Below are 12,298 nucleotides of genomic sequence, written 5' to 3' on the forward strand. Positions count from 1 at the left end.
AAGGTAGAGAGAGGACTCGCATCACGCATATTTCTCTCCCTTCTACCTCCAGAAATGCACTATTCAAAACTGCTCGGTAAGCATCAATTCACAAACATATAGGGTGCACCACCGAGTGGCATGAAATTGGAGCCAGAGATTTACCCAAAAGGACACCAAATCTTGTTTCTTAGGACTAACTCATAATGCCGCCTCGAAGGCAGATGGGCATAGAGGCCTCTAAATCGTATTGCGACACAGACTCCTGAACATGTCTTTTAATCTTTTTTCATATTCATATGCTGTCATCAATTGCAGGCAGAAAGGTGAAATACTAAGAGTCCTCGCATCACGCGTCTTTCTCTCCCTTCTGCCTCCAGCAATGCGCTCTCCCAAACTGCTCGGTAAGCATCAGTTCACAATCACATGAGACGCACCACCGTGTGCATGCATTATGCCGAGTGGCATGCAATTAGAGCCTGAGATTTACCCAAAAGAAAACAAAATGTGTTTCTTATTACTACCCCATAGTGCCACCTCACAGGCAGATCGGCATATGCCTCTTAATCATATTGTGATGCAGACTCCCGAACATTTCTTTAACTCTTTTTTCTCACTCTTTTTTTCTTCGTATTCCTATGCTGTCATCCACTCAGGCAGAAAGGATCAGTACTAATGGATCATGTGTCTTGTACCATTTTGCATACAATATACTCACTTCTGTTTGGTTTCTTAGGGATGAAATGCCTCAAAAGCAACTGAAAAACAACTGAGAGCTATGTCTACTAGCTATTATATACTTGACAAAGCCCTGAAAAACGAAGGAGCATCTCTTCTATACTACATCCCGGTGATCTCGGCTATAATCATGTGATGAAAACAATTAATCTGACTCTCATTTACTACCCATATACAGGGAAGATGTAGAAAAATGTCCAGGTAGTTAGCGGGTTATAAGTGCATTCCACTCCACAGATATATTAAGTCCATGTTTCACCGTGTCCAATCTGTAAATCCAGAGTTGTTCTATTCCATGGAGAGAACACTCGCCATATCACCACCACTCTTTTGTGGTCTGAAACTTTGCAAGACAAACCATTTTAAATTGGTTTCCTTATGTTTGTGTTGGATAAAGTGATCCACTAGAGGTTTATCTGCCATTCTGTTCCGAATACAGCTCCGATGTTCACCAATACGTTGCCTTACCTCTCTGGTTGTTTTTCTCATGTACAATAGGTCACATGGGCAACTGATTATATACACATCACATTCCTTGTTCTACAATTAGTATGATTTCTTAGTTGCCACCTTTTTGTACCATGGTTAAACTCCAGCCGTGTCTCTGTGCGGGGGCACACTACACAGTTACCACATTCGTGGTGTCCTACTATTGATGGTAGACCCCACTGATTTAATACAGTTTGTTCCCGGGTCTTATCTACATATGTATGTACAAGTTGCTGTTTAAGGTTTTGATTTTTCTTAAAGGCAAACATCGGTCTCTTCTGTAAACTTCCTGGCTGTTTAATTAAATCCCAGTTTCGATTCACTATCTTTTTGATTTCATTGCTCACCGGGTTGAAGGTAGTCACACAGTCTAATCTCTCCTGCTTAGGTTTTTCCCAAGGCACTAAGCAGGTATCCCTATTTGTATTAATGGCCCTCTTTAGATTATCCTTCACAAGTATTTTAGGGTACCCTCTTTCCAACAACCTTTTTCTCAAATCTTCTGCATGCTTTTTAAATTCATCTTTGGCAGTACTGTTTCTACGGATGCGCAAGAACTGGCCGTAAGGTAAGTTCTGTCGCAACCCTGTAGGATGCAAACTCAAAAAATGAAGGAGGGTATTTCTGTCAGTTGGCTTTCGATAGAGTGTTGTAACCAGTTTACTGTTAGATTTTTGAATAAGCAGATCTAAGAAGCTAACCTGTGTGCTGTACCAATCCATCGTAAATTTAATATGTGTTTGTTCAAAACCCTCTGCATTGTTCACAGGCCTTCTGGGGCCTGGGGCCTAAATACCTTCAACTCTCTCCTCCTAAATATCTTCCTTCCCGAGCCCTTCGCTCATCCGTCTCCAACTCCCTCAGGGTCAGCCGCTTCTCGAAGCAACAAGCTGGGGGTAGATCTCTCTCAGCGGCAGGGGCCTCCCTCTGGAACAGCCTTCCTGTCTCCCTGAAACTTGAGGAGAACCATCTCCGGTTCCGGAAGCACCTCAAAGCCTTCCTCTTTGCTTCTGCTTTCTCTCTCCCTCTCCCCTGCTAAATTCTTCACTGAAACTGCACTGAATCTGCAACTGGGCCACTCTCACCGACCTCGGTTCTGGGCCCAGCCACTCTCCACTTGCACTGCCTCCCTGGCAACCCCTGCACTGCGGGACTGTCTCTGTATCCCTACAGCCCCCCCTTCCCAGCACTTGCCTGCACTTACCTTGTACTTGCCACCAGCTGGCCCTATTTATTTATTTTATTCTACTTACTTGTACTGCACTTCCCCCCTCCCCTTTCCCCTTGCACTTTTCCCTCCCCCCACCCCTGCACTTGCGCGATCTAAATGACACCTGGCCTAGTAGGATCGTTGTCTGTCCTCCCCTTGTTTCCCCCCTCCCTGCCTCGTCGCACCTTGAAACACTTGTGTATAGGCGCGTTACAAATGCCATATCATATCATATCATAACAAGTGTTCAACCATTGATGGAATCGTACTAATGAATCACTTGTGCCCCTCCAGACAACGAACACATCATCGATGTACCTGTACCAAGCCCTAGGTCTAAGTGACAGCCAACTGACAGAAATACCCTCCTTCATTTTTTCGAGTTTTCAACCTACAGGGTTGCGACAGAACTTACCTTACGGCCAGTTCTTGCGCATCCGTAGAAACGGTAATGGAATTGGCGCCATTAGTACCCATACCGTCGTTCTTGTAATGAGGCTAGCCCTCCTAACCTATTACTGCAGCACTCTGTTGCTTACCAACTAGGTTTGACCCCAATACACACATGCAACTATTGTTCACCGTCCCCATTTACCAAACCAACTCTCTCTGTATACATGTATTAATTATGCATGTTAAGAATCGTGGAGTTATGGTTAGGTGTATGGTGGCACAGTGGCACCTGTATCTGCATCTATATGCATAAGAGTATGTATACCAGTCTAAGGATACCAGTATATGTACGTATGAATGTACCCTCGTATTGCTGTTCTAAATGTGTTTTAACTGTTTCACTGTTGTATATCACATTTTATATTGTGTAAAGGTTCTTGATGAACTAAAACAAATAAATAAATAAATAAATACATAAATAAGGCATACATGTGCTTCTAACCTTTTTAGAAGTGTTTGTGCCAACAAAAGAGCCATTGTGCCAAAGGAAGGAGGCGCACAAGACAAATATTATTAAATGTGGAAATTAGCATTTCATGATTAAGCAATCTTATTATTGGCAAGCGTAAAACAGATATCAAAGTAAGATACTATGTTAGAATGATAGAAATTGCAAAAAATATGGTCTTCAATGCTATATAAATACACAGAAAATGTATAACTGTCATTCTATAAATGTTATTAGTATAAACCGTATTGCTACGATAATCTTAGAATCGGTAACAATTATTTCTACTGTCATCATTTTTGAATAACAAGCTAAAGAAGACGAGTGACTACGATAGAAGAAATTAAAAGTGGTTCACAATGAGGGCAATAACCTGTTTCTGCTTTGTTTGCAGTTCATCTTTTTCCATGAGTGACGTCGGACAGTCGACACTTGGCCGCTGCGCGCCATGATCCAGCTCAGCAGGAGAGCCCGCGCGGCCCTGTCCGTGGTTCTGAACTCGCTGGCGCTTGCGTCATCGGTGGGCGCTTTCTTCACCAGCTACTGGTGCGAGGGCACCCACAAGGTGGTGAAGCCCCCGTGCCTCTCGGTGGCGAAGAGCAAGAACTGCCTGAAGCTGAACCTCAACGGTAGCTTTGGCGACTCGGGGGAGCTGAATGGGACCCAGGACCCCAATGCCGTACATTACAACTGGGAGACGGGCGACGACAAGTTCTCCTTCGGCTACTTCCACACAGGCTTCTGGCAATCCTGCGAAATGCACCAGGAAGGTAAGAAGACCGCAGGAGTAGGCGGGGCACACACAGCTGGCGCAGGCACCTGTGAAAAAGCAGCCGACACTCTCAAACAGCAATGCGTTCCTTTTGTGGCACACTGTTTGGGTAGTGCCCAAGCTGGAGCTTTTTTGTTAAATGCACTGCAAGTTGTGCATTCTAAAAAATCTTTGTTCACTAGACTAAATTATTAGCTGACAGTGAAATCGCATGAAACTTGCCTACTGTGACCAAGTTACTCTCCCATTTTGACCCAAAAAAAGTGGCCCATTCTAGCATGGAGTGCCTGCACTTTGGCCATTGCCCTATAGGCCAATCCGAGAGAGATCACGGCACCAGCAATCTGAGGAACGCGCACTCCAATCTCACACATTTGGGCATTGCATTGTACTTGCAGCTCCACGCATGTGCGTTGAAAGCAAAGTCTCGCACATTGCTCGGATTCACGCACACACTTCTGTCACACGCTTATTTATTTATTTTCATTTTTAGGACGAGCATTCCAGGCTAGAGGACCCTGGATGGTGAACGTGGTCCCAGCAACCCCCTTCAGCCTGAATTTGGGTTGGTGGAGTCTCGCCTGATCGGAGGACCTGAGGAGACGGCTGGGCCGGTAAACCGCGGTCGATGAGGTATGAAGGTGCCTCATTGTTCATGTACCTGTGGCCAGGCCCGGCCTTAGGGGGGGCGAGCCGGGCGACCGCCCGGGGCGCCGCGCCCCCCAGGGCACCATTAGCCCCTGCCACGCCAGCTCGGGGGAGTCTTTAAAGGGCTCCCCCGAACTGGCGTAGCGGGAGAAGGCGCAGCAGGCGGGCGCATTAAAAGTCAATCGGGTGCTTAGCACCCGATTTTCACCAAATGCGCCCTACCGCCACGGGCGCCTTCACCAACAAAAGGCACCTTAGCCCCCCGCCACGCCAGCTCTGGGGAGTCTTTCAAGGGCTCCCCCGAGCTGGCGTAGTGGCGGCAGGCACCTCATTGTTAGGCAATGCGCCTGCGGCAGCGGAGCGCATTTAGAAACAATAGGGTGCTAATGTACCCTATTCATAGAATTGCCTCCTCGCAGGAGCAAGGAGGCTTAAAAAAAATGAAAAATAAAAATAATAAGTGTCACTCCGTGGCCACGCCCCCTGTTGACCAGGGGCGCGCAGGGAAGGGGGGGTGCCAATCCGCCCAGGGCGCTGCTGCCCCTAAGGCCGGCCCTGCCTGTGGCTCAAGGTTAGAACTTAGGTTAACCCTAGCTGGACCTTCACCATACTGCATGTAACCAAGCTTTGCAACCCTCTTGCTGCCTTTGCGCCTGGCTACCCTTGGGTTAGGTGCGCATTACAAATAAATAAAATACAAATACAAATTCAAACTTTATGAGTAACACGATGTTACACAGGGAGCCAATGAAGCTCCCTCCTGACATTAGTGATATAATCGCGTCTTGCAAGACCACATGCTGCGCGCACTACTCCATTTTGAATCACCTGTAATGCTGCAATGTTTGCATGGGAGGTACCCAGGAACAGACTATTAAAGTAGTCCAGACACAAGTTCACCAATGCAGTGGCGAACAGAGAAATATTCTTGTATGAAACAAGAGGGCGGATGTGGCCGAGGAGTTTATTGATATAGCCACAGGTGGCCCACAGAGATGTAACATGATGTTTCATAGTAAGCTCAGCGTCGAGCATGACACCCAGGGTCTTCGCACTTTTGCCACCGAAATGTTGGTGTCGGCGATGGTGAAGCTCTGGTAGTCAGCAGGCAGTTCTTTCAGCCTACGCCCTGAGGCAACATTCAGCAGCTCTGTTTTTTCAGTATTCAAGGCAAGGGTGTTGTCAGTCATCCAGGCCTGAATGGAGCCATAGATCTCCTCAATGGTCGCCGCATTCTGAGTATAGATGCCGGAGAGCTTCAGTACCACCTGGGTATCATCAGCGTAGTTGGTATACTGGAGACCCAGGAGCGTCAGGAAAGGCAGAATGTAAATATTAGAAAGAGTAGGTGAGATGCAGGATCCCTGTGGGACCCCACAGGAGACGGCAGCGGGGGCAGGTCCTGCATCATGAACAGCAACCCTAGCATTACGGAGCCCAAAAAGGAAGCAAACCATTGGGCAGCAGCTCCTGAGCAGCCCACCAGGTCTCGTAACCTGGTGACCGGAAGGGAATGATCAACCAGGTCAAAGGCCGCCGAAAGATCAACTAACATCAGGAGGGATGGGTGACCTTTGTCTTAGACTGTATTAGAATGCGCTCTAACCAGCAATGAACCAGGATTCTGACACACTTTCACTGTATGAAGATTCTCACACACGGCAACTATAGTAGCAGCCGAATGCACGCTCTCTGTATGGAAAAACACACCGGCGCTGTGTTAGCGCTCACACAGGCTCAATGTACTAGGATTCTCGAATGAAGACGCTCACACACTCACTGTATACTTGCAGTTTCATGCACCTCCTCAGCGATGGCATTCTCACGCACTTCTGTTGCATTAGCATTCTCCCACACTCACTGTTTTTTTAATATATTTTTTTATTTAATGCATATGGCTATTTTGTAGCCTTTTACACTACACGTACAATTATTTCACTAGACACAATTACATTAAAAAAAATAAAAAGATCAGTTTTACATTTCCCACGAACATATAATACAAATTCATAATATTAATATCAGTGTGCCCTTTTCCTTGCACAATATAATACAGTCACAATTAATAGTCTGCATAGCAACATAGTTCATGTCTCAAATCTACAGTGCCGGAAATTTCAGCAGTGCTGATTTCCAAACAAAAAAAGCCGCTCCTCTGATAACTAGTGAGTCGGCGGAGTGAATCCTGGACCAGAACTGATCTGAAGTAACATTTTCCAGCCTTTGACAAAAGTGAGCACATCCTCGTTGATATTCAGTCATAATGCTGGGACAACCAGTCAACATATGCCGGCTGTTTCAACATCAGTTTGAGAAAGGCAACACTTTCTTTCTTCTGCTGGTACTTTCTGCCAGGCTCCCGTATATTCTTATCGATATTGAAACGTAAGTACAAGACAAATCGATTTAAGGAGGGATTGCTTAGTTTTAACAGATAGCTCCGTGGTTGTTCTATTTGATGGGCCTGAGTGGAGTATACCAAGTGTCTTTTCTTTGCAGTGAGTTTCTCAATGGAATTTCTTCGACCCCAAATTTTGGTCTTTCGTTTGAGATCATTATAGAAGCTTCCTAAATTGGACTCAATGGGAGTGGCTAGTTCACTTTCACATCAATGGATCTCCACGTGTTAAATAAACCTGCATGAGCAGCATTTCTATGTCTATATAGAGCATGTGTTGCGACCAAAGCTAGTATAGAGTTAACCTTGTCTTCCTCAAATTTGATCTTAAAATAGAACTTGCAACAGGCAATCTTCCAAAGCGATGCCAGAGACGGTACACCAAGTTCAAGGCATAGTGCCTCCACTGGAACTGATTTAGGCAAACCACACACACTGTTCTAGCAGTTTCTTGCACATCCTCTGTGATAGTATTCTCACATGCTCACTGTGCAAGCAGCTGCATGCACTTCCTCTGTGATAGCATTATCACGCACTTCCTCTGTGATAGCATTGTCACGCACTTCCTCTGTGATAGCATTCTCACATGCTCACTGTACTAGCAGCTGCATGCACTTACTCTGTGATAGCATTATCACGCACTTCCTCTGTGATAGCATTGTCACGCACTTCCTCTGTGATAGCATTCTCACATGCTCACTGTACTAGCAGCTGCATGCACTTCCTCTGTGATAACATTATCACACACTTCATCTGTGATAGCATTCTACCATGCTCACTGTACTAGCAGCTACATGCACTTCCTCTGTGATAGCTTTATCACGCACTTCATCTGTGATAGTTATCACTGTCACTGGGTTCGGTGATATCTTCGTCCGACAATGTAGATTCCGAGATCTCCCCCCCCCCGACTCCTCACCTTTTTCTTCCTTCCAAGAGCCCTTCTTTTCCTTTCTTCGTGATCGCGCCTTTTTTTTATGTAGATAGGGACGACCCCGGGAGGAAGCCACCGTGCCCCCCAAAAGGGAGACCAAGGGGCCCCTCCCCGGGAACGACCAGGAGGGGAAAAAGCCCGTAGGCACAAAAACCCCTGTGCTATCACAGTGATCTTCAGAGGAGTGGAACCAGGAATCCTTGCAGGGTGTTGGCTGGTCGATAGGGTCTGGAGGTATCATGTGGAATTGTACCCCGCAGAAAACAGGCAGTCCAGTAAGCGGTCCGGGGAAATGGTACACGGAGGATCAATAAGGCAGAGGTATCCAAACAGCAGACGAGAAGCAATCCGGAATACAGGCTGAAGACTGGTACACAGGAAGACTACAGCACAGTGTCCAAAACGGTTGGCGAGAGCAATCCAATGGACAAACAGGGGTCAGGTACACGGGAGAAGTAGCGCAGAGCAAGAAGAAAGAAGGAAGCAGAAAGGCTGTTTAACGAATGAGCAGAAAAACAGCCGAGAGGAAGGAAAGCGGTAAGATTGAATATGGGAAGGGGGGAGGGTAAGCACAAGTTGGAAGGAGGGCAAAGAAGGCGGGGAACAGAGTTAGCAAGGAAGCGAGAAAAGCGTAGCAAGCAGCGGAAGAGCGGGGAAACAAGGAAAGGGAGCCGGACTGGGCGCGAGGACCCAACCGGGGAAAAAGGCGAAGAACTACGGAGTGTAGTGACATCCAGCAAGCAGTGCTAACGGGACGAAAACCGGAAGCGTTGCGACGCGTCCGCGACCCGGAAGGAGCTGGTTAAAACTCTGGGTCGCGGAACGCTCCAGCCAATGAAAACAGAAAGAAAGTGAAACCAGGGAAAGGGGGCGTGGCTGTTCACGGCTGGGCGAACAGGACTAAGATCCTTATCGCCAGCGGCTCCACAGACGCCAGGAACTCGGCGGCATGACAGTTTGCCCCCTTCGATAGTTTCCTCCCCCTGGTTTTCCTGGATGACAGAAGTGGTATTTGCGTAGTAAGGCAGGAGCTTTTATGTGAGTGATAGGTTCCCAAGAGTTCTCTGAAGAGGGGTATCCCTTCCATCTAACTAGATATTCCAACCTGCCCCTACGATACCTTGAGTCGCAGAGTTGGGCGACCTCATATTCCGCCTGAGTAGAACCCTGAGGAACCGGGACCTCTCTAGCCTGACGGGCCCAGGAGTCCGCATGGAAGGACTTGAGTTGAGAGGCATGGAAAATGGGGTGGACCCTTTTGAGGTTGTTGGGTAGTTTCAAGCGAAAGGCCACTGGGTTGATCTTCTGTATAATCTCATATGGCCCTAGGTACTTGGGAGACAGCTTGGAGGGATGGATCCAGCGAGGTAGGTATCTAGTGGAAAGCATGACCCTAGTTCCTACATCCTACCCCGGGACAGGTCGGCGGTGTTTGTTGGCTTGGATGCAATACTGCACTTGAGCCGACTTAATGCCTTCCTCTGCCTTCTTGTGTGTCTCTCTGAGGAGCGAGAGGGAGGAATCAACGGAAGGTAAACTAGTAGAAAGGCCAGAGACAGGAAGAATGGGGCGAGGATGGTAACCATAGGTACCAAAAAAAGGACTAAACCCAAGAGCGGAATGTGTAGTTATTATAGGAGAATTTTGCTAGAGGGAGTAACGTGCACCAGTTGTCCTGTTGGGAGTTGATAAAGCACCTTAAGTACTGCTCCAGGGTTCCGTTCAGGCGTTCGGTTTCCCCTTTGGATTGCGGGTGGAATCCAGAAGTGAGAGCTCTTTCAATACCCAGTCTGACACAGAGCGCCTTCCAGAACCGGGAGGTGTACTGGCTTCCTCGGTCGGATATTATCTTGTTAGGCATACCGTGCAACCGGAAGATGTCTTGGAGAAACACTTCCGCCATTTTGGCCGCCGTGGGAACCCCGGGCAATGGGGAGAAGTGAGCCAACTTAGTAAATAAATCCACAACCACCATTACACATGTGCATCCTTGAGACGGGGGCAAATCCACTATGAAGTCTGTACAGATTGTGCTCCAAGGACCCTTGGGTACAGCACATTGATCAAGTAGGCCGATCGGTCGTTGGCGAGATGACTTACTCCGCAGACAGACGATACAGGACTGAACATAACGATCCACATCTTTTCTCATCTTAGGCCAGTAGAAATGTCGCTGGAGGTATTCGAGAGTACCGGCCGCACCCCTATGTCCAGCAAGTTTGGAGCCATGACACCAGGCAAGTGCCGTCTTGCAGAAAGCTGGAGTGGGTAAATAGAGTCTTCCTTCAACAAGGTAGAGGCCGTTCATGATTTCGTAGACCAGATCTTTAGAATGTCTTTCCACTTCCAAGCGGCCTCTGGAATCCCCCTGTACCTGCTTAAGGAACGTTGAAACAACTCCGATGGTCTTGGCCAGGGTGAACATCCGCTCGGGAGGTGTATCAGTCTCTGGCATGTAATCGCATCGGCGGGAGAGAGAATCGGCCACGATATTGATCTTGCCTGGGATGTATGTGATATGGAAATCGAATTGAGCGAAGAAGTGGGCCCATCGGGCCTGTCAAGTGTTGTAACACTCAAACTGTCTGAGAACCTGTAAGTTCTTATGATCGGTCCGAATGGTGAACGGGAACTACCTCCCTGGAGGAGGTGGCACCATTCCACACAAGCTGCCTTCATGGCTAGTAGCTCTCGTTCTATGACCGAATAGTTCCTTTGGCTGGTGTTTAGGGTCTTAGAGAAGTAAGCCACCGGATGTTCGACACCCTGCACTTCTTGAATAAGCACAGCCCCTATTGCGGCAGAGGAAGCGTCCGTCTCCAGAATGAAAGGCAGATGTTGGTTAGGTTGTTGCAGGATGGGCGCAGAACAGAAGGCTTCCTTGAGATTCACAAAACTGTTTTCAGCCTCCAGCGACCATCTGAATGGAGTCGTAGACTTCTTTAAGAGAGAAGTGATGGGTAATATCTTTTGAGAAAAATTCGGGATAAATCTCTGATAGAAGTTTGCTAAATCCAGGAATTTCTGAATCTCTTTTACTGAGGTAGGTGAAGGCCATTCAATGATGGAGGACACCTTGTGTGGATCCATGGATATACCGTGGTCGGATAGGATGTATCCTAGATAGGGAATGGAGGAGGCTGCAAACACGCATTTGGCAAGTTTAACAGACAGATGATTGTCCCTGAGCCTGCGGAATACTTCTCTGACGTGTTCTACATGGTCTTCAGGAGTGCGGGAGTAAATCAGGATGTCGTCTAAGTACACCAAAGTGGTTTGGCACAGTAGGTCCGAAAACAGCCTGTCCATAAACCGTTGGAATACCGACGGGGCATTTACCAACCCAAACGGCATTACTTGGTACTCAAAAAGTCCGAATGGAGTCCGGAATGCCTTCTTCCATTCATCACCGTCCTGCACCCGGAGAAGATGATAAGCGTTCCTTAGGTCGAGCAAAGTGAAAATAGTGGCTCCATGAACTGCTTGGAAGATTTTGGTGATCAACTGCATGGGATACCGATCTTTGATGGTGACCTTATTTAGGCTGCAATAGTCAATACACGGTCTCAACTCTTTCGAGTCTTTCTTTGAGATGAAAAACAAGGATGCCCCTGCGGGAGACTTCGATGGTCTTATGAGTCCGTTTTCCAGGTTACTGTCCAAATACTTCCGGAGGTATTGTTTCTCCTCCAACAACAGTGAAAACATCCTACCGAAAGGTACCAATGCTCCTGGGGTCAGATCAATACAGCAGTCCTTGGGCCGGTGCGGCGGGAGCTCAATGGGTGTCTTTTCTGTTACTACCTCGTTGAACTCCTTAAGATAGTGTGGCAGGCAGTGTACCGTTCTGACTTCGCAGCTGTTCGTGGTCTTGACGGTCTCAAATTTTGGCTCTGGTAAGCATTCCGATTTGCAGAGAGAAGACTGAAAACTCAGCAAGTTTCTAGACCAGTCGATACTGGGGTTGTGTCTGCGTAGCCAACAAATACCCAAGATTATGGGGAAGTGTGCAGCTCTGATGATATCGAACGTGATACTTTCGATGTGTTGCTGGATGGACAAGGTGAGTGCTTCTGTGGTGTGGGTGATCAAGCCCGAGCTTAAAGGTTCGCCATCAACCCCTTCCACCTTCTGATCTTCTTGCTTAGCTATTCTCTTCACTCCCTGTCTTTCGGCCCAATGTGTATCCATGAAGTTCCCTGCTGCCCCACAGTCGAGTAAGGCCAAAG

The 12,298-nt window shown here is 47.5% G+C and overlaps 1 protein-coding gene across 1 annotated transcript in view; it reads left to right on the forward strand.

Moving 5' to 3' along the window:
- Positions 1-12,298, forward strand: part of LOC138453982 (germ cell-specific gene 1-like protein) — a 203,206-nt gene that overhangs the window by 8,922 nt on the left and 181,986 nt on the right. Inside the window, exon 2 of the mRNA XM_069607007.1 lies at positions 3,712-4,087. Within this exon, the coding sequence (XP_069463108.1) occupies positions 3,766-4,087 (322 nt within the window). The 5' untranslated portion in view covers positions 3,712-3,765. The remainder of the gene's footprint in view (positions 1-3,711; positions 4,088-12,298) is intronic.

This window comes from Ambystoma mexicanum, chromosome 1p (assembly GCF_040938575.1).
Source record: "Ambystoma mexicanum isolate Mex_15411 chromosome 1p, UKY_AmexF1_1, whole genome shotgun sequence".
NCBI lineage: Eukaryota > Metazoa > Chordata > Amphibia > Caudata > Ambystomatidae > Ambystoma > Ambystoma mexicanum.